The sequence below is a fragment of the Macrobrachium nipponense genome, chromosome 16, assembly GCF_015104395.2.
Source record: "Macrobrachium nipponense isolate FS-2020 chromosome 16, ASM1510439v2, whole genome shotgun sequence".
Lineage (NCBI taxonomy): Eukaryota > Metazoa > Arthropoda > Malacostraca > Decapoda > Palaemonidae > Macrobrachium > Macrobrachium nipponense.
In genome coordinates, this window is record NC_087209.1 from 70,067,088 (window position 1) to 70,093,506 (window position 26,419).

Below are 26,419 nucleotides of genomic sequence, written 5' to 3' on the forward strand. Positions count from 1 at the left end.
ACTAAACATGGCGGAAGCTCTGTGGGACGTAGAGTTTAGTACAGCTCCTCGGGGATCAAAACATTATATACATACATTCTAAATTGTGTGGTCGACAAATTATATTAATAAACAATATCTTTGATCCCATTGAGCTACCGCCATGTTTAGTACTAGCACCTGGAGGAGACGCGTAGAAAACAAGCCAAATTAACATGGATTCACTTCTATCAGCTGAAATCTGGTGCATGATATTTGAAAGCCTAACCGAGCATTTTTTAGCCGTTCCAGTCAAAATGTAAATTAACCTACTTTGAAGGCCCAAATGGATATTATGTAAACTCGTTTCCTTGTTGAAATGGGAATCGTCGAGTCTTCACTAAATTTACTCTGATTCGAAAGCCTAACCAAGCATTTTTTAGCCGTTCCAGTCAAAATGTAAATTAACCTACTTTTGAAGGCCAAATGTATAATTATGTAAAATCGTTCCTTTTGAAATGGAAGTCGTCGAGAGCATCAATATATCCCCATAATATATATATATATATGTAATATATATACATACATACACACATATATAATAATATATATATATTATATATATATTATTATAATAATATATATATATATTGTATATATGCTTATATATATATATATATATTATTATTATTATTCATAGTATATATATATAATATATATATATATATATATATATATATATATATATATATGATATGGACTTGTAAAAGGATTCTGTTACAACAGAATTCCATCTAATAAAAGGAGTATATAAAGTAAGTTCTGTATTTCAGAGACTGCTGTCTCTCTCTTCAGGTTGGTAATGAATGAGAAAAGTTACAGAAAAGTTATAAATACTACCTTTCCTGTAACTTTTCCCATTCATTACCTACCTGAAAAGAGAGACAGCAGTCTCTGAAATATAATACTTAATTGTTATATTTTGGCGTTTTTATGGTATATATATATACATATATACATATATACATATATAATATATATACATATATATATATATATATATATATATATATATATATATATATATATATATACATATATATATATACATATATTATTATATATATATATATATATATATATATATATATATATATATATATATATACATACATATATATATATATAATATATATATATATATATATATATATATATATATATATACACATATCAATTCAAGCTACAAATGTCCTTTAATATCTAAATTCACTTTACCTCCCAAATGATATATTTTCATATATGTACCGAGGGGAATTTTTTAGTTGATAATAATTTCGTCCCCCCATGGGATCGAACCACCGTCCAAGTGGATGGGGACGAAATCAGGACAGTCAGTGACGCTATCCAATCAGCGTCTCTGTTGGCTGATTGGATAGCGTCACTGACTGTCCTGATTTCGTTCCCGTCCAATTGGACGGATGGTTCGATCCCATGGGGGGACGAAATTATTATCAACTAAAAAATTCCCCTTCGGTACATATATGAAAATATATCATTTGGGAGGTAAAGTGAATTTAGATATTAAAGGACATTTGTAGCTTGAATTGATATATAAATGGATCACGGTTCGATGTGATAATTATTCATATATATACATATATATATATATATATATATATATATATATATATATATATATATATATATATACATATACATATATGTATATATAATATATATATATATATATATATATATATATATATATACATATACATATATGTATATATATATACACACACACACAGATATATATATATACATATATATATATATATATATATACATATACATATATATACATATATATACATATATATTATATATATATATATATGTATATATAATATAAAATATATATATATATATATCAGCAAAAGCCACAGGGAAAATTTTTAAAAAAGAAAAGACAGAGTGCCAAGTACTTTCGTGTATTTACCACATCTTCGGGGTAAATACACGAAGATGTGGTAAATACACGAAAGTACTTGGCACTCTGTCTTTTCTTTTTTAAAAATTTTCCCTGTGGCTTTTGCTGTAAACAAAATCACGTGCTTACTTTGTGATTTTATAGTAATTTTATATTTATATATTATTATTATATAGTTAATTATATTAATATATATTAATAATATATTATTAAATTAATATATATCATATATATATATATACCTATATACCTATATATATATATATATATACTATATATACACACACACACACATATATATATACACGTATATATTTTTACATACGTAGTAAAAGAAGTAAATTGAAATTTGACTTGCAAAGTGTGGTTTCGGGGCAAAATAGTACTTAGGACAATTCTCATAACCTAATTTTTTGCAATTCTTATCAAAGCTCAACGAAGACCAGCTTCATCTCTGAGAGGTATCTATTACCTTACAATGCTGAGGATGAATTACAATCTAACGACTGCTTAATGAAAGGCAAAATTGTCCCTTTAGAAGCCTTCGATATCCAATGAGGTGACAAGCTCCTACGAAGTTTCGTGCCGTATAGTAAGAAAGCAAGGATCCAATACGCCCTTTCAAAACACCGTTTGTCATCTTTTTTATATATATCACAGCTGATGTTTTGAGTAGGTCTGTTCTTCCTGCGTAAAATAAATATATATATTTCGGAGTCACGCATTTCCCCCGTAGGAGGCTAAGGCCGTGAGTCCACCTCGTGCGGCGCACTGCAGGCATTACTTAATGTTTTAAGCAGCGTGTCTTCGGCCCCTAGCTGCAACCCCTTTCGTTCCTTTCACTGTAACTCCGTTCATATTCCCTTTCTTCCATCTTACTTTCCATCCTCTCCTAACAATTGATTCATAGTGCAACTGCGAGGTTTTCCTCCTCTTACACCTTTTAAATTCTTACTGTCAATTTCCGTTACAGCGCTGAATAACGTCATTGGTCCCAGTGCTTGGCTTAGGCCTAAAATCTACGTCCAATTCGATATGCTTTGTGGCTCCGGTGTCGCCAATCTCGAGACGAAAGTCATTTTAGCATCGACCTATCTTCTGGTTATACAAAAGCAAGTTCCTTCCAGTCCCTTCTAGTACGATGCGGATTCGTGCTTCTCCCGTACTTTCTACTACCGTGATGTCAGGCATATTCTATTCGCTGTTGCGGAGCCGGTGGTGGAATTGTTATGGGGAATCAAAAGTCTCGCATTACGTTGCCTGAAAGTATAATGTGAAACGGAAATGCTATGATACCTGACATGCAGATATAGCCCATGCAGGCAGACATGACCTCTTCACCTCCTGTGTTTATTTTTGGAGGTTCTATCAGCCATCATAAAAGGTAGGTTCTGTGGTTCTGAACATTTTATCGAGCCAGAGTAAGTTGTTGTCCGGCGTCTTTCATTGCTTACAAAAAAAAAAATAATATTTTCTCATTCGTTAATTCCTAGATATCCAAAACATCAGCGGAAACTAGAATGAACAAAGCATTTTTGATTAATAATGATAATAAATTTTATTTTCAGCTTAAGGCCATGTACATGGAACAAACAAAGACTAGACAGTAACGTACAGAATCTAGATACATAGGATAACATGAAAAAAAAGATTAATCGGCTATGTCCTTACTTACTAGTAGTATAAAAGATGCTAATCAAAATAATGGTAATAATAGTAATAATATTTAGAATAGTAAAAAAAAATGCAAGATTATAATATAACAATTAGCTCGAGCAAACAGAACATGTTGATCAGAAGCTTGAATGAACGGGAAGCTGATAAGCAAAAATCACACTATTTTGATAAAAAAGTAAAAAATGCACCGACGTTTCTTCGGCGCAATCGAGTTTTCTGTACAGCGTGTAATGCTGTATGAAACTCTCAGCCGCGGCCCATGAAACTTTCATCAACGGCCCGGTGGTGGCCTGTGTGATTGTATAGGTGCCAGACGCACGATCATGACTAACTTTAACCTTAAAAAAAAAACTACTGAAGTTAGAGGGCTGCAATTTGTTATGTTTGATGACTGGAGGGTGGATGATCAACAGACCAATTTGCAACCCTCTAGCTTCACTTTTTTTTTTTTTTTTTTTGTTTTTTTTTTTTTTTTTTTTTTTTTTTTTTTTTTTTTTTTTTTTTTTTTTTTTTTTTTTTTTTTTTTTTTTTAAATCTGAGGGCGGACAGAAAAAGTGCGCACGGATGGACAAATAACCATCTTAATAGTTTTCTTTTACAGAAAACTAATAATACAAGTTTGAATGAACAGGACTTTCTTATTACACGCAATGCGAACGGGCTGATAATTCTCAATAGCACAAGCTTGAATAAAAAAAAAAGAAACAAAGCGATCAGGAAATCTTCGAACTATGAAAAAGAAGAAAAAAAAAACATCCGATCAACAAAACCCCAAACGAAAAAGATGATGCAACGAGAATTGTCTCTTAACTCCCTGTGAGGGTTCAGAGTCATCGTCAATGGAAATTCCCCAAATTTCCAGCAACTGGAAGCACATTTCCAGTGATTTTCCCTGTAGGAAATTAGTGCCGCCAGTGGACCCCATGCAGTGCACTGTAGGCATTACATAAGGCTTGGGCAGCATCCCTCCGGCCCCTAGCTGCAAACCCTTTTGTTCCTTTTACTGTTTCTCCTTTCCACACTCTTTTTTCATCTTACTTTCAACCCTCTCCTAACAATTGACTTTCCTCTTGTTAACCATTCAAACCTGTTACTGACAATTTTCGTTTCAGCGCTGACTGACCTCATAGGTCCCAGTGTTTGGTCGCGGGCCTAAATTATATATATTCATCTCAATTCAACCCTGTTTTTTTTTTTATTTCATTAATCATAGTTTTGAAATCATATTTAGCGATTTGTTTCTACCACTTTCCTAATTTAAATTTCTTTTCTTACCTTTCTTGGCAACTTGTTTTAACGTTAACTGCATGAAAAGTTTCGTATATTAAAAAAAAACCCTCACACCAGTCCAACGTGTCAGCTTATAACTAACGTAAATAAGACTAAAATTCGTTGACGTTTACGAGCCATTCAGGTAAGGAAGCAATTTGTCTTGCATATTAATGCAATGAGGCCGTGCACATTTTCTATAAGAAACCTAGAGACTCCTACTTGGAATGCTGACTCATTGTTATAAACAAGCGGACAGCATATGTCGTAGAAGACACGTGTTTCTCTTCTGTTTTTTTCCATCTGTCCATCCGGCTGTGTTGTTTGCGCATGGTAACACTGCGTCCCGGGCTTTAAATAATATCCTATTTCGAATATTAACGGTGTAATTCGCATACAGTAAATTATTAAAACACTTTTCAGTTGCAAATGTACACCCAGATATCCTTTTATTTACCTAAAACTTAGACATAGCGTAACTATTTAAAGCCCGGGACGCAGTGTTACCATGCGCGACCACCAAAGGCGGATGGACAGATTGAAAAAAACAGAGTATAGTTTTGTTGCTGCTGTTTTACTATTTGGAATATTGTTCTGCTTTGTGAATCTATACTTTCAACTTGCCTTTCACACGGACCTCCTTTTAAAATACCAAATTCAGCCTCGTAATGGTTATCAAACATGTCATGTTCGGGTGTTCAATCTGGCTGTTCGAGAAACGCTTGACATTTAGGACCTGCTCTTACCTAAAAATCCGGGCCACCTAAAAACATATAACTTACATGTGATCATATCGCAAAATGGACACAAGAGTTAAGACAGAGCAAGTGGTTTCTTAACGTAACTGAACGCAGTAGTACTGGTTTATGTGATAGTGAAAGTAATGTTACATTACACAGGAATAATGTCAAATACAGGTCTCGGGGATAGTGAAAGGAATACCAATGTGGAGCTTGTAAACTAATTCTAGTCTTGCAGCGAAGATCTAGCTTGATTATATGGTTCTGGGTCACACGGGTCATTCAGTACACCGGGTAGCAGGGAAGTTGCTGCGCAGGTAGCTCTCATAACGTTATGCAAGGGAGCAACTCATCAAGCATAAACCCGGACAAAAATCCCAACCTAATCTCTCATGACGGTAACAAATTGGTGCTACTTTATCTAGGCGTCGCCTCCGAGGCGCTAGTACTAAACATGGCGGAAGCTCAATGGGACGCCGTGTTCAATACTAGTCCCTCGGGGATAAAAGCATACCAAAAGCATTATATACACACCCATTTCTATCGTGTATGGTCGACAAATTATATTAACAAACGATAACTCTGATCCCCGAGGGACTAGTACTAAACAAGCGTCCCCTGAACTTCCGCCTTGCTTAGTACTAGTACCCAGTAGGGCGACGTGTAGATAACAAGCCAAAGTAGCACCAACAAATCAGATAATGTAGGTTATGAATGGAATTCATTTAATGCCTCCTTGATAAAGGAGGGAAAACGGCCAATCTATCTACCATGAAATGAAAAATCGCTGCTCATCCTATTTGGATGTTATTGCCTACCAAATCTAGTTGCAAGCCGTTAAAACATCACGATTCACTGAGCTGTCTGAATACCAACACGTAAATAAGATTTCACAGAGAAGTTCATTCACTGTCTGGAATATTCACCTTTTCCTTAACCTGTAACTAGACCGTGCTAAGCTATACTGACATAACGCTTGATAACAGTGATAACCGCCAACTTAGGCAATTTGAGAGAAACTGCTTCCTCGCGTTGTAGTGGATACCAACATTCGTCTAACTAGAACTAGAGCGAAACTTCTTAAATGAAAGTGATTTACGAATGCATTGCCTGAATACACGGAAAATATTCAGTGAATAATAACTCTTAGTAGAGAAATATTGTAAATAATACAAACGTTTAGGGCATTTAAACGTTCGAACGAAGTGCTTCGTTTTCACTAATACGTTTACATTCGTTAGAGGCTCCCCTCCCAGACTCCCAACAACTCCGGTACCTCACCCAACTCTGGCTGGGTTTACATCCTTTTTTGTCAGTCATAAGCAGACTCGTTATAGAGTCCTGAATATCTTGTTCTATCAGGTCATAACTGTTCTCGAATACGTCAGCCCTTGGCTTTCTTTAGTCCAGGTGGCGACTCAATTGAATAGTCGGGTGCCGGCTGTCTTTAGAACTTTGATTATTATTTGTTCAGGTTTATTTAAGCCCAGTTTCTCCACGTCTTACCCAGGAGTTCATCTTCCTGGAATCCAGGCGATCATTCCAGATAAGTTAACGGACATGGGAAATTGACCCACTGACTCAGTAGGGGTTAAGAAGGAAACAAGAAGTATATTCTGTTGTCTTATTTTATTTGAACATGGCATGTAGAAATGACGGGATAATCCTAATTACAATCAGAGGTTCCTCGAGGGTACAAAACTCATTTTCTTTTTTTTAATCTGGTCCTTTCTTCCTTTCATTTTTCTTTTTTTCTTTTTTGGTTTAGTTAACCGGATGCTAATTACTGGTTGCCAATATGACAACCGTAATTAGAGCTGCTTCGTCTCCAGTAGGTGATTTCTCCTCAGTGAATTGTGATTATATATAGCTAAGTAGTTTGGAGCATTCTCACTAGTACTATAAAGTTAAAATTTTGTCAGTACTGAATATTACATAACCAAAAAAGTAAGTTTTTATGAACGTATATAAAAAAATAGTAGAAGAAAGTGGACAGAAAGGGAAAATTTCGGTTTTTATACTCTCAAAAATAAGGAATATCTCATTCTACATTTCCAAAGATAAATTAAGGAGAAAATAATAAGTACATAAGATAATCTCTTGTAACAAATGAAAAGAAGGAGAAGAAGAAGAAACAAAGCTTAATCTTATTTTACAAACCATACTGGTATTAGATAGATAATAGACTGGTGGACAGACATTACTAAAAATGAAACTGCTCTACTATACATCTACAATTACAACTGATAAAACAACATATAAAATATGATTATTAACACTGTGGACATGTATTCGTGTATGTATGTATATATGGTTATATATATATGTATATGTATATATATTATATGTATATATATTATGTATGTTATATATATATAATATATATATATATATATAGATATATATTTATATATATATTGATATATTACCAGCATAGAAATACACACAACATTTCAATTTGTTTTCCTAGCAACTGAAAGCCAAGAATTGAAACCAGTCACAAATTGAAAATAACAGAAAATGATGGGGGTTTGGTAAAGACTAATTAGTACTGACCATTTTCGTCACTGGATCATCAAGAAAATATATATAAAAAAAATGTATCATGAAATATTTTCCACTTTTCAAACAGCGTAGAAGAATAAACGTCATGGGATTGTAATGGTAATGGAATCTGAAGGCAATCGAATGTTGTAAAAGGATTTTGACTTTGCTTAAAATGATTTTGACATCATGCAGTGATTTCCTCTCGCTATGGCTTCTTGAAATCAAGCAGTCGCGTTTCAATGACTATCAATAATCCAATTAAGTATTGCCCCGTTCAACAGGCGCGATTAAGAAAACAAATGGTTATCAAAACAATGAAATTAACTCTGTTGAAAATTCATATCAGCAACGCCTGCGTTTTTGTTAACGTTGAATTTTCATTTTAGCGACATTCAATAACTCATTTTTAGGGCAGTCTGAGAAAGCCTTTATTATGAAATAATTTGCCAGTCTTTCTATCCCATGTAAACTAACAGTTACCATTGCGCGATAAAAAAATAAAAAAATCAAGAAAAAGAAAAGCTAAATTGGCAACATAAATCTACCACGATTCTATATATATATATATATATATATATATATATATATATATATATATATATATATATATATATATATATATATATATATATTGTCATAATTGTCCAGTGAATTGAATGATCACTTGTTTTGAGCTACTGTTCTTTCATTCAAAACTATAATTTTTCTTTGGCATTGAATATATAAAAAGGTGAGGAGGGTTGTTGTGATTACACCAGGAGGGGATCGATATTTCCAAATAGAGAGGATGCAGTGAGTAGCTCATTCAGCCATCTTGGTTTTTCCGGGGTGTTGGGACGGGGGGAAAAAATACGTTATTTTAGACTTGTTTATCCCGAATCTGAGCCGCCAGATTTTCTCGCATTGCTACGATTTACTATTTTCAGTTTTTTGATGCCTGCTTCCAATGCCCGACCATTTCTTGCATTATTCAACTTTGTAATTTTCCTCTTCTCTAACTTCATCTGCGTATTCGGCACCGTTGACCCTAATTGACCGTTACGACGCCGGATGGGCGTACAAAAGCAACCAATCAGTGAATCAGTCTCTAACTCTAGCGTCCTGGAATCTTAAGAACAAAACAGACATTTGTCTGTCTCACCGAGTCCTTCGGTGGCTGCGCGAGCTACTCACGACACAATGAATCTTTCGAGTTTCACGACAAACTTGAGAGTTGCAGCCCGATACTCTATTTTTCTTTATTTTTATTGATTTATTTATATTCTTTTGGTGTCTGTTGTCATCGAAATGTGTGCTTTATCATCACCCAGGGTGAATATCATGGTGCATCTGCTGAAGCATGTTGCATTCCTAGTCTACGGGAAAGGGGCTGAACTGAAAGGAGACGTGTGAAGCATTGTTCATCAGTCGTCTACTGGAAATTCTCTCTTCCTGGTTTGAAACGTTCTGTCGATGTGGCTGTGAGGAAAAGTAAGAAGAACCGTGGGACATCTTACAAGGTAATACTGGACTTGACTATTTCTACGACAATGCCAAGTGAATAGAGCTATAAATAATATAATAATAATGATAATAATAATAATAATAATAATGTTTGCTTCTGTGGTCATTCGAAGTATGTGTGTGAATATAATTACTAATATGTCATCTGAGTTATCTTCGCTCTATCCCTGATATAGTTATATAATGATATTTCTTAAAAAGGTGAATTGAAGCATTAGTTAAAGTCAACAAATATAGCATATATACACTTATCGTGGCGTATGAGAGGATCTGCTGAAAATATATAGTATGTCTCGCATGAAAAACTTAACCGTAAACAAGGTTTCAACGTGTTAACACAAACTGACAGAGAGAAACTTTGTGTAACCTAAAAACAGTGTTTTTTTAAAAAACAAGTATAGAAAGAATATGTTTCTGTGTCATTCTAACAATGGAAACGTCTATTTTCATGACAGCTGGTGGCTCGATCTCTCTCCACCTTCCTCCTCTCCGGAAGACGTGGCGTTTCGATTCAAGCTGGGGCTGGGGGCGCCTTCGCAGTTGGGGTGTGACTTGACTTGTTCAAAGGCGGGGGTAACTTATTTACAAAGCTGCACTAGACCGTCCTGTTTTCTCCTTCACTACTACTACTGCTCCTGGCCAGTCTCTTTCCAGAGCGATCATTTCAAACGCTGGAAGTTTCCAGAGCGATCGATCATTCACACGCTGGGAATGGCAGAGTCAAAAGCAAACCTTGGACGGATTTCGCAAGGAGTCTGTACCTATTGCACTCTCAGGGGTTCCTGGAAGTCTAATGGGTTATCTTTCTACAAAGCTGCAATAAAACGCAGCTGACATTGCGGTGGGTGGACCGGAAATGTCAAGGCTTTTTTATCTTAAGTCTTTGCAGGACCCTCTAACACACACCACGAGAATCTATTGTCTATAATTCAGGTGAACAACTTGTGAGCACCACTGTGGCTTAGGAATGATTGGTTAGCTGATCCTAATCCACTCTAATGACCCTTAGCGCCCAATACCTGAAAAAAAAGAAATCGATTAGCAACACATCATGCGTATGCAGTATTTTTAACTTAAGGATAAAATACTAAATAATATGCAAAGACAATTCTAGCAACTGAAACTAAAATAAATACAAAAATCAAAAGTCAAAATGTGAATGTTATCAAATTGCAAGGTGCAGGTGTAGTTTTAGATGACGACTACGTGTGTTCTTTAGGTGCCTTGTTGTTTGCATCAGAATACATCATACCTCTGAATATTCAATCTTGTTTTCCACCGATGGCAATGAGATATAAGAACACTGTTCACCTTTTTCATGCTTATTCCACTCAGAAAACACTGATTTGTTTGAAAGGGATTCTTAAGTCAAAACTGGAGTACACTAACTATTATGAAATGAATTTGCATTAACAAAGAGAAAAGCTATAACAAGACTAAATCTGAACTAAATCTGAGTAAGCAATAGGACCTTAGTTTCTAAACAAATGCATAGGAACTATTTCTTAAAGAGGTAGAGGATACTAGAGGACTTTCTAAGGGATGGGACGAGGGAGAGGACTGACTAGAGGAACTGGATTTAGTGTCGACTAGGGGACTAGATATGGTGTTAGCAAAGGAACCAGATATGAAATTGGACGAGGGAAGATTTGGAATGGATTCACTAGGACTGTTCGGATTTGGGAAGGATTCAAGTTTTAGTGAGAATTTGGTAGAGGAATTTGGCTTCTCCACAGAATTTGTGGCTGTTGTCTCCTCAGGTTGGATCTCTTCATCAGGCTTTTGTTTTGTCAGTGTTAAAGCTGCTGCTGCTGTCAAAAGCTGCTCGTGGTTTTCAGTGCTTGGTACCAAGAAAGCTGAAAAATTAGTCTTGTTATTAAGTCTGTTAATATTACCAGCGTTCAGTAAAGTCTGGGCACTTTCAGAAAGTGATGTGTTATTGTGAGTAAGTGCTAGTGATTTTAGTTCACGTGGAGTATGACGTTTCACACTCTGAGTTTGTCGAAGCAAGGGAGGTCCAAGGTGGTCCTGTGAGTCTGTGCCAAGAACCACATATTGTAACGAGTCAGATTCTGTCGGGTTAGTTAAAACCCCAGCTTTTTGGTTAGGAGAATTTTGTACAGGATCAAGATGTGTCACTGGTAACTCAGCTGTTAAGATACTATGTGGTCTAACAGGTTCAAAGTCACTAAGTTTGAAATCACTTACTCTCCAGTCACTCTCACCTAAATAACTTTCATATGTATCATCTTGGTCAATAGATGTTAGGTCTAAAGGTTCTGAATAGCTACTTAAAGAGTTTGGTATATCCTGGACAGGCAAAATATCTGAATCATAGTTACCTACTACAAATGAAAATGTTCTAGGATCTCTAATTTCTTCACTAATTTCAACACTGTCACTATTGTCAGCATAGAAGAGCCCATCACCACCAAAATTGTCACCTTCACCAGTTATGAATTCTATGACTGAAATATCAGGAGAAGCAGACTCATCATTGGCATTTGGCAAAACTGGATAGTAATTGTTTGGGCTTAGGGTTGGAGGATCACAAAACACAGATGATCCAATGTTATTTCTTATATCAGATGGAAGAATACAAGGTACAGACTTTGAAGGTGAAACTGTCGTCACTAAAGGGGGAATGGCTTCTGGGGGATTAATAACTGTTGTAAAATGAAATCCTGAGGGATTTTGAATGCTAGGGGGTGAACTAAATGAGGGAGAATTTAATCCAGATCCCCCATGATGAGCCACAGATAGAGTCTCCTGCTCCTGAGGTTGGGGTAAATAGTCATGGGAATGTCCAAGAGGTTGAGCGGTAGCAGAGTCGCTTGCATGTAGAGAGTCAGAAGAGAGCCAACCAGTAAATGATGAGGATGAGACATACGCACCACTGCCCCCTGGCCGGCCGAAGCCTTTTTGTGGCCGGGGGGCTCTGTAGGCCTTGGATGGGGGTCGAGGGAATATGAGGCTCATGGGTGCCACAGGCACCAACACAGGGACTGGGAAAGGACGTGGCTTCTCATTTTGGAGTTGAGGCTTGAGATCGCCACTGTTAGCAGGTTGAATGTGCACACCTTTTGCATGAGGGGCACCATAACTTGAAGATGGTGCTGGCACAGGGGCTGCGTGACCAATGTCAGGGGTACCGTAACTCGAAGCTGGAACTGGGACTTGGGGAACTGGGAGGGGAATGGGGGCTCCGTAACTAGATGAGGGGAGTTCTACATGATGGGACTCAACTGGAACACCATAGCTAGATATGGGAGCTTCTATTGGGAGGGGAACAACTGGAAGAGAGTGACCGTTAGCTGCTCCTCCTGCATGAGCGTGACCTTTGGATATGTCATTAGAAAGACCATGAGCATGAACATCGCCTACTCCTCCATGACCGTGTCCTACAGACACGCCAGCAGAGTGACCGTGACCATGAACATCGCCTACTCCTCCATGACCATGTCCTACAGACACACCAGCAGAGTGACCATGAACTGAGGGCGCTCCATATCCAGTATCAGGGATGAGTACGATGTCCTCTGGTTTTGGAGCACCATAAGAACCACTAACATCAGGGGCACCATAGGTGGGGGCTGGAACAGGAGGTGGACCATAGCTGGCTGGGGGTGGACCGTAGCTGGCTGGGGGTGGACCATAGCTGGCAGGGGGAGGGCCATAACTGGCTGGGGGTGGACCGTAGCTGGGGGGTGGGCCGTAGCTGGGGGGTGGGCCATAGACAGGTGCTGAAAAGAAATAGGATATATTAGTAACAATACCAATGAGAGGTGAAATATTTCAAAACAAATCTACAGTTCTATTCACACCTATTTTTACATGACCAGTGAATCATCAGACATACCGGGGTATCCACCTCCTTTACCGCTTCCTCCTTTGCCACCTTTGCCACCTTTGCCCTTGCTGAAGGTGTCCTCCATACTCTTGATCAGGGATTTGAATCCTCCTGACATGTAGTCCATTCCCTTTTTGAGCCCTCCCGACATGTAGTCCATTCCCTTTGACAGGGCATCTTTTCCCTTGTTGAACATGTCTGACATGCCCTTCGCTGCTCCCTTCACGGCATTATCTTTAGCCTTCATGAAATCATTGAAGCCCTTGGCAATGCCCAGGTCGAAGCCGCCTTTTCCCTGTGGAATAAAAACAGAAACCACTCCAGCTTCACTTATGATTTGTAGTCATCCCTGGAACTAATTACAAAAGGAGTCTGGGACTCATTCTGGCGCTTCTGAACCAAACTGCTTATCTCTCCTAAGTGAGAAGTGACTTTGAAATACTACTTTGTTATGAATGGCTGACTGCAGAGCAGGTATACCAAAGCTATATATTCTTTAACTAGGGACATGTAGTATCAACGTTTGCAATGCTGCAGTTGGCAGATGAAAGAAAAACCCTGACATACCTTTCCTCCCCCTTTGCCTTTGGAGGGTGGTGGGCCATAATGGACGGGTGGAGGGCCATAATGGACGGGTGGTGGGCCATAGCTAGGAGCTGGGGGTGGGTCCATAGCTAGGAGCTGGGGGTGGCCATAGCTAGGAGCTGGGGGTGGGCCGTAGCTAGGAGCTGGTGGTGGGCCGTAACTTGCTGGTGGGGGTCCATAGCCTGTTGAAGGTACTCCGCCGCCATGGCCTTTGTCTGCTATTGCGACGCCCAGGAGGGCAAATAGAACGAGTGAAGTCTGGAAGAAGAAGAAAAACGGAAATCAATCTCATGAAGCGTTGCTTGTCAAAGTCATTATCTTTTACGGTTCATCTTTCTCACCCATATTGCCTCTTGTGTGCTAAGAAATTCATAAGTTTGTTTGGTTGGCTGAGGTTTTTTATACGTTATCATCTTTTCTTCATCTTCTCTTTTTCAAAAAATATAACACGGCATTCTGCCGAAATTTGTTACAACAACAACAACAACAACAACAATAATAATAATAATAATAATAATAATAATAATAATAATAATAATAATAATAATAATAATAATAATATAACCTCATTGCCATGCAAAATAATTGGCTGAGTAAACCTGTTTTTTTTTTTTCTGAAAATGCACTCGCAGATATTGGCACAATATAGATGTTATAAAAGCTTTATTATAACGTAAACAACAATAATGTAAATGGTATAATCACTGCAGCGCGCAGTGATTTATATTTTAGAAATTAGTAATTGGTAATGGGTAATTTTCGCATCTAAAAAAAAAAGATTAGGGCGAAGATAAAAGTGTGCTATGATATGAAATCCGAACTAAGAGATAATATAATTACATTGCTGAACTGAAGATTCATGTATATATAAGGAAACGACTCAATAAATCAGGGTTCTAGGACGGGACGAAGAAAGAATAAAATAAAGAAAGAGAGAGAAGGAGGGTTAAAGTAGGTTTGGGTATTGTGCCCGAGAGAGATCACTTTATCTACCCTTAGCCCGAACGCGACCTAGTAATAGTAATAGTAGTAGTAGTAGTAGCAGTAGTGGCAGCAGCAGCAGCAACGGGGATTTGCCTTTGAAACGGCTCCTACTCCCTTGCCAGTTGACCCTCTCAGAGGATCCTCATACCGTATGCAGGTTAGACCGCCCAGCCACTTTCTACTCAGGGTGGAATGTGACCTCCATGCTATATTCCTCTTTTTCGCCTCTTATTCCCGTTTCTTCTCCCTCTCCTCTTCGTTCTGAATAAAATTTGAAATCACTGATATTTTTATTCCAAGTTCTCTGCAGTATTTCATTTGTTTAGAGCTTTAACAGTAGATTTCTCCGGGAGGAATAAGTAACGACCCAAGAATAAAAGGTTTGACTAATAGGATTAGGTCCTGTACCGGTAAGACTCACTGGTAACGGTGAGTTACAAGGAGTTACCAGGATTAGGGTGTCTCAAAGACTTACCAGTCCATCCGAGGAGACATCGTGTGCTCACTTACCGAGAGAAGGTCCTTACGGTGAAAGCCGACTCCGAAACAAGACCGAGAAGAGAGAGAGAGAGAGAGAGAGAGAAGAGAAGAAAAACGGGAGTGCGAGGAAGAAATAAGAAGGAAGAAGAAACGCCGAAAAAAAGAGAGACACTACTAGAAGAGGAAGAGAAGGGCAGGCAACTGTCAGATGAACCTCGAAGAGAGGCAGTGGCACACGGTGCCCTGGGGCACTCGAAGAAGAAAGAAAGCTCGTTGCTTTCTCTCTCTCTCTCTCTCTCTCTCTCTCTCTCTCTCTCTCTCGTCGAGCACTTAGTTACTTTCTCTGCCTTAAACATATGCAAACGGACGAGCTCCCGGCTTAAATAGTGTTGTGATAGAAAGGGGAGGGGAGTTGTGGGATTGGGGTAGGATAGGGTAGGGGGGGGGGGGGTAGGGTAGGGAGGGAGGGGTAGGGGTGAGAGGGGTAGGGGTTGGGGCGTAGAGTGGTAGAGCTTAGTAACGCATTCGCCTAACTCTAAAATTCGATTCATTGAGAAGAGCATCTGTGGTGACTCATGATTGCGAGATTTTTTTAACATTTTTTTTGATTTATTTGTTGATTTTTTATTTAATATTTTGTAGTTACTGCTGTTTAGCACGAAGAGCAAATAAGAAGTTTCAAGATAATTATTATCTATCAATTTCCAGATGTGTTTGTATATATATATATATATATATATATATATATATATATATATATATATATATATATATATATATATATATATATATATATATATATATATATATATATATATATATATATATATATATATATATATATATATTTAAAAAGCAGATAATCTGGTTATGGAGATGCGAAGCACGGATTCCAATAAGTGATAATGGTACATTATCTAAAAGAGAGCGTTCTGTATTCTTTTTCCTTATGCATTTTGAAAACAGAGAGAGGAGAGAGAGAGAGAGATAAGAGAGAGCGGGGGGGGGGGAGGAGAGAGAGAAGAGAGAGTAGAGAGAGAGAGAGAGAGAAGAGGAGAGAGGAGGGAGAGAGAGAGAGGAATGTCAGTTAAAAAAAAAAGCCAATGGAGATTCTGCATAAAGATAATGGAGAAAAGTGATGCCGCCGAGAGCGGAGATCTAATCTCTGGTTAATGATCAAGACTTCATTGTCCAGTTTAAGGTCTCTGCGTCCGATAGCACTGTCTCCTACCTGGCCCTTAATTAACTTTTTTTTAAACTTATTCTTATTTTTCTTTGTCTTGTGATTATGCCTTCGGTTGGAATTCCAGATACGGTGGTTTCTCCTGCTCATATTTCAAAGGCGAAAATCAAACCAGACAATTAAAAAAGCAAATTGAGTTTTCTGTACAGAGTATAATGCTGTGCGAGCCGCGCCCCATGAAACTTTCATTCATTGCACTGTGGTGGCATGTCCTATAGCGTTGCCAGACGCACGATAATGGCTATAAAACCAGACAAGTAAAAAAAATTGAGTTTTCTGTAAAATGCTGTATGAGGCGCCCCCTATGAAACCTTCAGCCACGGCTTGGTGGTGGCTTGTCCTGTAGCGTTGCCAGACGCACGATCATGGTTGACTTTAACCTTACATAAAATAAAAACTACCGAGGCTAGACGGCTGAAATTAGTTATGTTTGACGATTGGAGGGGGATTATCAACATACCAATTTGCAACTCTCTAGACTCAGTCGTTTTTAAGATCTGAGGGCGGTGAGTAGCCATCTCAATAGTTTTCTCTTGCGGAAAAATAAAATAGCAGGATAAATCTAAAGATGAATGACCGCACGTTGAAAAACATTCACTAAATCAAGGCTGAGTCCTTCACAAATAAAGGCGATTAGCCTGTGTTACCTCACTAGACGAGAGAAACCAAAAAACGCTCCTGGAACTTTCACAGGTGGTACAATGCGCACATTCTTCTTCGTCATAAAATAATCAAGGAAAGAAGGCGTTGTGTCGTCACAAGAAACGACCATAATCCAAGAAGGGGGGTGGGGGACCCCTCTCGCCCCTCCCCCGAACCTGCCAAGCGCGCGTAAGATGGTTATACAGCGCCCTGTAAACCATTTTCGCTGACCCAACACGGAAACCGCTAGAAAGTTTGGGGCGTAGGTACCTACGCCTCGGCTGCGTACTAGACCTATAGAAGTTAGATTTAGGTGTGTGTGTGTGTGCGTTGTTCTGACACGGCAACCGTAGGTGATTATAGAGATATCTGATTTATTTTATTACAATAGTAATAAAAGGTGATTCATATACATTACGCCTCGGCTACGTACTAGACCTATAGAAGTTAGATCTAGGTATGAGAGTTTGTGTGTTTGTGTGTGTGCGTTGTTCTGACACGGCAACCGTAGCTGATTATAGAGGTATTTGATCTATATAACTATCAATAGTAATAAAAAGTGATTCATATGCATTTGCTCGAATGTATTACATTTTTTTTTTTGCATCAGCATCGCACTTCTCGTTACTCGAAAGCAGCTCACCACTAGAAGCGAACGCTTCGAAATACAATCGAATGCCATTCACCTTCCGCAGGATACCGAATTCTCAGTGTTTCCTTCGGCGAGTCCCTCTCATGACTTTTCCGGGTTAACTGCACTGCAGTCCCTCTACTCTGGCAACGTTTCCTTTTCTAATCCGCTACGTAAATCGGGGGTCAGTGACCGCAGATGCTGCGACGCCAAAATGTGTCAGTAAATCAGGCAAGTTATAAAAAAAAAGTCTGCGTCATTATCATTCGTTATTCTTTCGGAACGTCGTACAGCAGGAAAAGGCAATTGTCCTTTTGTTGCACACTCGATTCTTACAATTAATTTCTATGATTATGTCTGTAGCGTTGGTTTCAGAACAAAGACAAGTCAACTTTAATCGTGGCGCACTCACACACACACACACGCACACACGCACACACACACACACACACACACACACATATATATATATATATATATAATAATATATATAATATATATATATATATATATGTGTGTGTGTTGTGTGTGTGTGTGTGTATATATAGATGTATTATATATATATATATATATTCTCTATATTAGATATCTATATATATATATATATAAAATAATATTCTAGATATATATACGTGTGTGTGTGCGTGTATAAAGAAAGTGGAAAGAGAGAGAGAGAGAGAGAGAGAGTGGCGGGGAGAGAATGTTGACATTTTCACCCTTCTCATCCCTCCCACCGATAGCTGTCCATGTCGGAGCCATCGGAAGGCGTCATTTAGCGGTCGGGGACGAATTCTGTTCTGGGGAGAAAGATTGCGCCCTTCGTCATTAGCCGAAAACGCTTCTAAATAATTTCTCTGAGAGTGAGGTTGGCTGGGTGTCAGAGAGGTCGTGGAAAAACGGCTGGAGATGTCTTGTGGGAAGTTAGCTCCGGTTATGATGCAGGGGAATCGGTGGCCTGGGACGCCTCGGGATTGGTTTGTGAAGTTGTCAGACTGTAGTTGACTGGATTTGCCATAGGCCAAGTACCTGGAAATGATTCCAGGCGCAATTAGACTGGATTTGTCAATGGCCAAATTCCTGGAAATGATTCCAGGCGCAATTAGACTGGATTTGTCAATGGCCAAGTTCCTGGAAATGATTCCAGGCGCAATTAGACTGGATTTGTCAATGGCCAAGTTCCTGGAAATGATTCCAGGTGGAATTAGACTGGATTTGTCATAGACCAAGTTCCTGGAAATAATTCCAGGTGCAATTAGACTGGATTTGTCGTAGGCCAAGTTCTTGGAAATGATTCCAGGTGCAATTAGACTGGATTTGTCGTAGGCCAAGTTCGTGGAAATGACTCCAGGTGCAATTAGACGGCATTTGTCATAGGTCAAGTTGCTGGAAATTATTCCAGGTGCAAATTCTGGCCGTAGCACTTGACTCGATTCGTCTGAAGGCAGAAGGGTTCGTGATTCCAGTAGCAAATGAGACTGGATTCGTATTAGGTTAAATTGCTGTAGATTATTTCAAGAGCAAATTCTGGCAGCCTTACTTGGCTGGATTCGCCTTAGTCCAGGAAGGTTTTTGGATTCCAGTAACCAAATTAGAATGGATTCGTAATAGGAATTTGCTAGATTTCTGGATAAGATAACCCTGGCAGACATACTGGGGGATAAGAAGGCAGCTGGATTCTACGATTCACCAGCGATTTCTGGAAGGGGAAAAAAAACTGTCTTCGTCTAAGGATAGAAATAAAAAAAGCTATTACGTTTTGTTCCAAGACAATAATAAACACAAACGAGTCATTAAGATCGTTCGAAATAAGCGATTAACAAACACGCGGATTTGAGATCACACTTGGTGATAACTTTTGCCATGAAGGGCGTGGCGCTGTGAAAGTTGACGTACGGAAAGCGCCATTACGGCCGGAGAGCGCTTTGCAACTGTCTTCGACCAACTGGTGATGGAATTCCATGAGGAAGTATAACTGTTTCTTTTTATCGTATAGCGGCAAAGAGATAAGCTTTGAGTCAAGAGCTGATGGTAGTACATTACTAATTAATTCTAACGTCACCAGTGAAACCGGTAAAAAGTAACGCTAATATAAATGACATTGTAGAACAGCGTAGGAGAAAACTGGAAAATGCCTCTGAAATAAGATTGTTAACTGCTATGGTTGACGGAATAAAGCTATGATATTTGAGGATCTTATTACTCGTCCAGCAGCTACGCAGAGGCAGACCACTCCCCTGGCTTTGAAGTTCAGAATAATAATAATAATAAAAAAAAAAGAGAGAGAGACCCTTCCAGTTTCCAGAATAAGAAAACAGATATTCGATAAAAGTAATTCAGTATATGCCGGTGCTGTAGTTTTATCTTGAGCGTTAATCAGCTCTGTGAAATGAGGGACATCGAAATACTGGCTGTCAAACTTTTACATTCTGCTAGAAAAAATTAAAATATAAATAAATAAAACACCGCTTTTAAGCGCATGCGCGCATCGGAAAGCGGGAATCAATTGAATGCGTAAGAAAAATTATTGGCTGAATTGCTTTCCTTAATTTCACAGATTGGAAACCTGGGGGAAAGTTTGACCTGTGTGAGGGGAACGCCAGAGGGGAGGGGGTAGCGCCGGTGGGAGGGGGGGTCGGGGGTGGGCGTTGGGGGAGGAGGTTGATTATGGGTGTTCGTCTTTTATTGACATTGCCGGATATAAAGGAGGTAGGAAGAAATGTTGTTTTTCCGCGTTGCTATTGTTGTTGTCGCAGTTATATCTGGCGCAGTTTCACTTCGGTGTAATCAGAGGCAGGTAGTTTTTTTTATTTTTATGTGTTGCTGTTTGTGTGTGGAATCATTTATTGGTTTGCTGGGTGATCTCTCTATTTGTTAGCATTTTGCATTGTTACTATTATCAGTAATGATAATTGTTTACTAAAATGTATCGTTGTTTATATGTGCAATCACTCTCCGGTTGCTGAGTTAACTCTATTTGTTGCTAATAATAATAATAATAATAATATAATAATAATAATAATAATAATAATAATAATAATAATAATAATAATAATAATAACCAAGCGTACATCAGAAAATATAATACCTACAGTTATGTAATATCGTCAATGAATCCACCTTTCTCAGAAAGATAATAAATGAAACACGTAATAAAATGTACAGAGCGAGTGAAGTACGTAACTTAAATAGACGACTACGCGAAATATACAATAAAAGTGAATCAATAATGGCAGGAGAAGGCTACAGAAAGATCGGCAAAATACGTAACGAAATAAACAAAGGGAATTAAATACGTAACTTAAATAGACGAATACCGGAAATATAAGCATAAAAGTGAATAAATAATACCAGGAGAAGGCTTCAAAAAGGCCCCTTTCTTACTAGAGAGAAAAATGGGCAAAGAGAGAGAGAGAGAGAGAGAGAGAGAGAGAGAGAGAGAGAGAGAGAGAGAGAGAGAGAAAACTCCACCTGTTCCTCCAAATGACAGGTGGGAATGGGTCGTCGGCCACAGAGCGTTTGTGCATTGAGACCACCGTCATTAAAAAAGCACCGAAAGCATTTCCCTCTCGCTTAGAGAGAGAGAGAGAGAGAGAAGAGAGAGAGAGAGAGAGAGAGATGGCGGAACAGGACAGAACGGGGCTATCTGCTGTGTGTGTGTGTGCGCAAGAACAGAGTATCGAATGCCAGCGCTTTCTCCCGTCGAATTACATCGTACGATGAATCGAATGAGTAAATTCGAATCGAGAAACCGCAGGACGAAATGAGGGAAGAAATCGGATGCGTGTCAGCCATCCTCTCTATGACTGACGATCCGATCGTCTCTTGGTTGTCCTGTCCATCCCACGGTCCAGAAAGACTACTCTAGACCGTGGTCTGTCCTAGCATTGGTTCGGGAGTTGCACTGATCGAGACTCAGGCCACCAAGGTAGACATTGCAGGCCACACAGCCAGCCATTAGGCCTAAACAGTAACGTAACACACAATTACCGTACTTTCTGGATATTATCTTATAGTTCGTTTCTCAGAGAGATATTCCGTCCGTTAGTCCTTTTAGTATTTATTTTTTAAAACGACTGTTCGGTTCCTCGTAAGAGATCGGGTTTAGACGCAGAAGGGAAATGAGTTTACATAAAGACACCTGATTCGTTCGCACTCCCGGGGTGAGTGAACTTGGATCGCTTGTTGAAGCCGTCATTCAGGTTTGGAAACGTTAGCATCAACTGCATGGTACTCTTACTAACACTTTGTTGTTGCTGTAAAATTCAAATATATAACACCTATTTTGACACTGTCTTTGATCATGACCTCTATAGCCTGTTTAAGTAGCACGGAAAAAGCCGCTATTCGTAAAATAGAGAAGAATCGCTACAAGTGTAACGCTGCTGAAGTAGCCGTTACTTTTACTTTTTACATAAAGTATGCTTGAGAGAGGTCTGCTTGGGTCCTAAGTACACTATTATTATTATTATTATTATTATTATTATTATTATAAACAGAAAAATAATGTTCCGACGAATGCTGGAGACGAGAACTCCTTTTTATGTGTAGGTTTTGAAGTATGTACTGTAATATACAGAATTATTATTATTATTAATAATTATTATTATTATTATTATTATTATTATTATTATTATTATTATTATTATAGAACAAAGAATGCTGGAAAAGTACGGTGTAAGACAAGACATAATATTTGCGTTATAGAAAAAAAAAAAGACTATAGAAACCCAAAACAGCGCATGCTCCAAGAAATTGAACCGTGAGCGTATTTTTTTTTTCCTTCGAAGGAATTTCATACATTTTACGAGGCAGGAAAAAAAGTGCTTGTCATGCCATAAAAAAAAGGTACCATTTTTTGCCCTCCTTTTTTTTTTTTTTTTTTTGCGAAACCCGCTCAGACGGGCAATTGAATGAAGACAATCTTACGCGCAGTGTCGAAGGCTCAGACAGCCAGTAAAAAGCAGCAATACATCTTCAGCCAAGGCAACGATACGCGCAAGAAATAAGTTGTCTGGGAGATGAGCAGGAGGCGGCAAAAAGCAGTCACCCGCGGGGTGAGGCTGTAAGGAGAGAGAGAGAGAGAGAGAGAGAGAGAGAGAGAGAGAGAGAGAGAAAAGGAAAAAGCGAGTGGGAGTAAGCGTCTTCGATATCTTAAAGGAAACCGGATTCGCACTCGACCTTGCTTCAAGAATTTCCCTCCCCCCCCCCCCCCACCCCCTTCTCCTCTCTCTCTCTCTTCCTCAATTGTACTACATACCCGCATAATATAAAAAAAAAAGTTAGGAAAAATGATTGGGTTCCCATGAGTAACTCATAAAACACAAAAGACATTTTTCCTGTTGGTTTTTATCATACCCTGCAATTCCCCCCTAGCTTTAAAATGAACGAATGAATAAGATTAAGGAAGGAGTTTAAAAATACAACTAAAACCAGTAAGAAGAGCCACTTTCGTTCTCTCTGACTCTTTTTGTCACTAAAAGTAGTTCAACTTGAGTTTTATTTTCCGAGTTCTAACGAAAAGGAAATTGATAGTCTGCACGCGAGTCTAGAGAAATTGATAGTATGCACGCGAGCCGAGAGATCTGCTTAACTCGTTGAACATTCATTGTATATATATATATATATATATATATATATATATATATATATATATATATATATATATATATATATATATGTGTGTGTGTGTGTGTGTGTGTGTGTGTGTGTGTGTGATGTATGATGGAGGAACAATTCCAGACAAATGTATTCGAAATAAATCTAGTATAAACTGAGGACAGCCTTCGGGGATCTGTAACGATTCCCCATTCTAGAACCTTATTCCCATTATAATATTATTATTATTATTATTATTATTATTATTATTATTATTATTATTATTATTATTATTCCAGAATGTTTTATTCAATATATTCTATAGCCTGCAGACGGATACTTCTTTGTCATGCAGGCAGAGTATACTGTAGTATACGTCGCCTCTAGCATCAGAGGAGGTGGTCAGCAATTCGTTTTACCGGAAGACACCAGTTCCGGTTTGGTTTTTTGGAAACGTTAGCGCTGGTGGGGTGGCGGCCAGGGTTTTTTTTTGGGGGGTGGGGGAATGGGGGGTGGGGGTAGGGGTGCCAGTTGCCGGGAGCATGGGTCTAATCAGGGCAATGAGCCACAAATGTTAAAAAAAATAAATGAGAAAAAGAGAAGTGTATCTTCGTCCGCCATATTCCAGGCTCTGCAGATTGATTACAACTTTGCGAAATGGAGGTTTGCAAAGACGTCTGTGAGGCGTGGTCGGTATGGTGTTGGCGTACCACCTCGTGACCGCAAGTTCGATTCTCGGGCATTCCATTGAAGTGTGAGAGAGATATGTATTTCTGGTGATAGAACTTCACTCTCGACGTGGTTCGGAAGTCACGTAAAGCCGTTGGTCCCGTTGCTGAATAACCACTGGTTATCCATGCAACGTAAAAACACCATACAAACTGTACTGTGAGCAGGAATAGTAAGTAAAAAGCCACAATAATGGACATGAGCAACTGCATTTTTCCAAATACAAAGTTAAAAAAAAAAACGGTGGAAAGCCCCCTTTTTTAACACTTTTAGCATTTGGAAAAATACAGTCGCTCATAGATATTATTGCGTTATTTTACCTATTATGTCGAGGAATTAGTGTATGGACAGGGACTTTAAATAGGCTTCTAGATAAGCATTCATATCTAATTCCAATGATAAAATTCAAACGGAGATTTCTAGTTAAAGAAATTGAGACAAATGGCAGTTCAGGGAAAAGCAACTCATAAGTCACAATCTGAACAAAAACAAAAATTGTTTTGAACAAAGAATATGATTTACTGTAACAAGATGAAACTTTTGCACATTTATACAGAGAAAGAGACAGAGGTAATGAAGGAGAGGAGAGTGACAAGAGTTGTGCATCCATATATATCCTTAATCTTGTGCCTACATACTGATATCTCGTTAATAAATTTCATATTGTTCCAAGATACGTATGTTTCAGTAGCTCCCTAACCTTGCATATTGATGCTAAGTTATCAATCCGATTCCTTCTTTCGATTATGATATATATATATATATATATATAATATCATATATATATATATATATAGAAATATATATATATATATATATATATATATATATATATATATATATATATATATATATATATTATTAGAGAGAGAGAGAGAGAGAGAGAGAGAGAGAGAGAGAGAGAGAACCCCTTCAAGTGCCGTTAGCAATGAAGTAAACGAGGTAAAGCTAAAAGGTATTCATTCAACTTCCCTCGTCTCGGATACCCAATAATCTTCTACCTCCCGTAGAAGGCGATGGAGCCGAGGAGGAAAGGGTCAAAAGGGTCAAAAGGGGGGAGGGAAGGGGAGGGAGGGAGGGCGTTGAACGGAGGAGGTTGAGAGAGGGAGAGAGGTCCGCATACCTTCGGACTTTCTCCTCTCTCTCAGAGAGAGAGAGAGAGAGAGAGAGAGAGAGAATTATAAATGGCACACGGGTGAGCTTCAGGCTCGTAATTAACGAAGAAAATAGGTAGCCTAAGAATAGGACTTTTAGGGTATGGGAATAAGGAACTGCTGAGATGCTGGAGAGAGAAGAGAGAGAGAGAGAGAGAGAGAGAGAGAGAGAGATTCAGACACGCGAGATGAAATGTAATGAAAAACACCATTTCTTCATTCGTATTTGATTTCCCAAAGGATTTCAGTGGGAGCTGTATCTACAAGGGCAGTAGGAGATTGTAGCTGTGATGAAGGCGATCTTCAGAGTTCAGTAGGTTTCTTTCGCAGGGCAAAGTATTTGAAACACGCTCAACGGCAAAGCGTAATTCGTAGCCATAGACTTATTTGTGACATATATGGTCTAGTGGTAACAGACTCCGATTAGACTTGCCGTTATCCAGCCCGGGGCTAGTCTCTACCAGTGGCCCAAATATGAGTATGCAGAACGAAGGTACCTTGGCCCAAGAATAGGGACCTGCCGTCTTGCCCCTCCATTAAAATGCTGTCAGTTTTGGCAGTTTGGGCGTAATAGTTATGAGTGAAATAAGGTAAATCAGATCGCCAAGAATCCGTAGTGATATGGATCTCTTTCTGTATTTCCTTTTAATTCGTCTTACTTCTTCCTAATGAACACCATATTCTTTGGAAGTTTGAATTTCAAGTCAATGGCCCCTTTGGACTTGTTCCATATGGATAGGTTTCATCTCCTGAATAATATAAGGAATAATAACTCCAAAGATGTTAAAAGAACGACTATAAATATGTCAGTTCAACGAGGATGCTTAGAAAGATATCGA

General features: G+C 38.5%; 1 protein-coding gene across 2 annotated transcripts in view; it reads right to left on the bottom strand.

The window, feature by feature from the left end:
- Positions 1-9,291: 9,291 nt before the first annotated feature.
- The window catches only part of LOC135195811 (pro-resilin-like), a 32,864-nt gene continuing 15,736 nt past the window's right edge, over positions 9,292-26,419 (bottom strand). Inside the window, exons 2-6 of one of the 2 annotated variants that reach the window (XM_064222288.1) lie at positions 14,227-14,380; positions 14,105-14,178; positions 13,547-13,832; positions 12,768-13,430; positions 9,292-10,706 (exon numbers count right to left, since the gene is read on the bottom strand). In XM_064222288.1, the coding sequence (XP_064078358.1) occupies positions 10,693-10,706; positions 12,768-13,430; positions 13,547-13,832; positions 14,105-14,178; positions 14,227-14,380 (1,191 nt within the window). In that variant the 3' untranslated portion in view covers positions 9,292-10,692. Of the gene's footprint in view, positions 10,707-12,767; positions 13,431-13,546; positions 13,833-14,104; positions 14,381-26,419 lie in introns of both variants that reach the window. The other variant, XM_064222287.1, reaches the window with a different exon arrangement.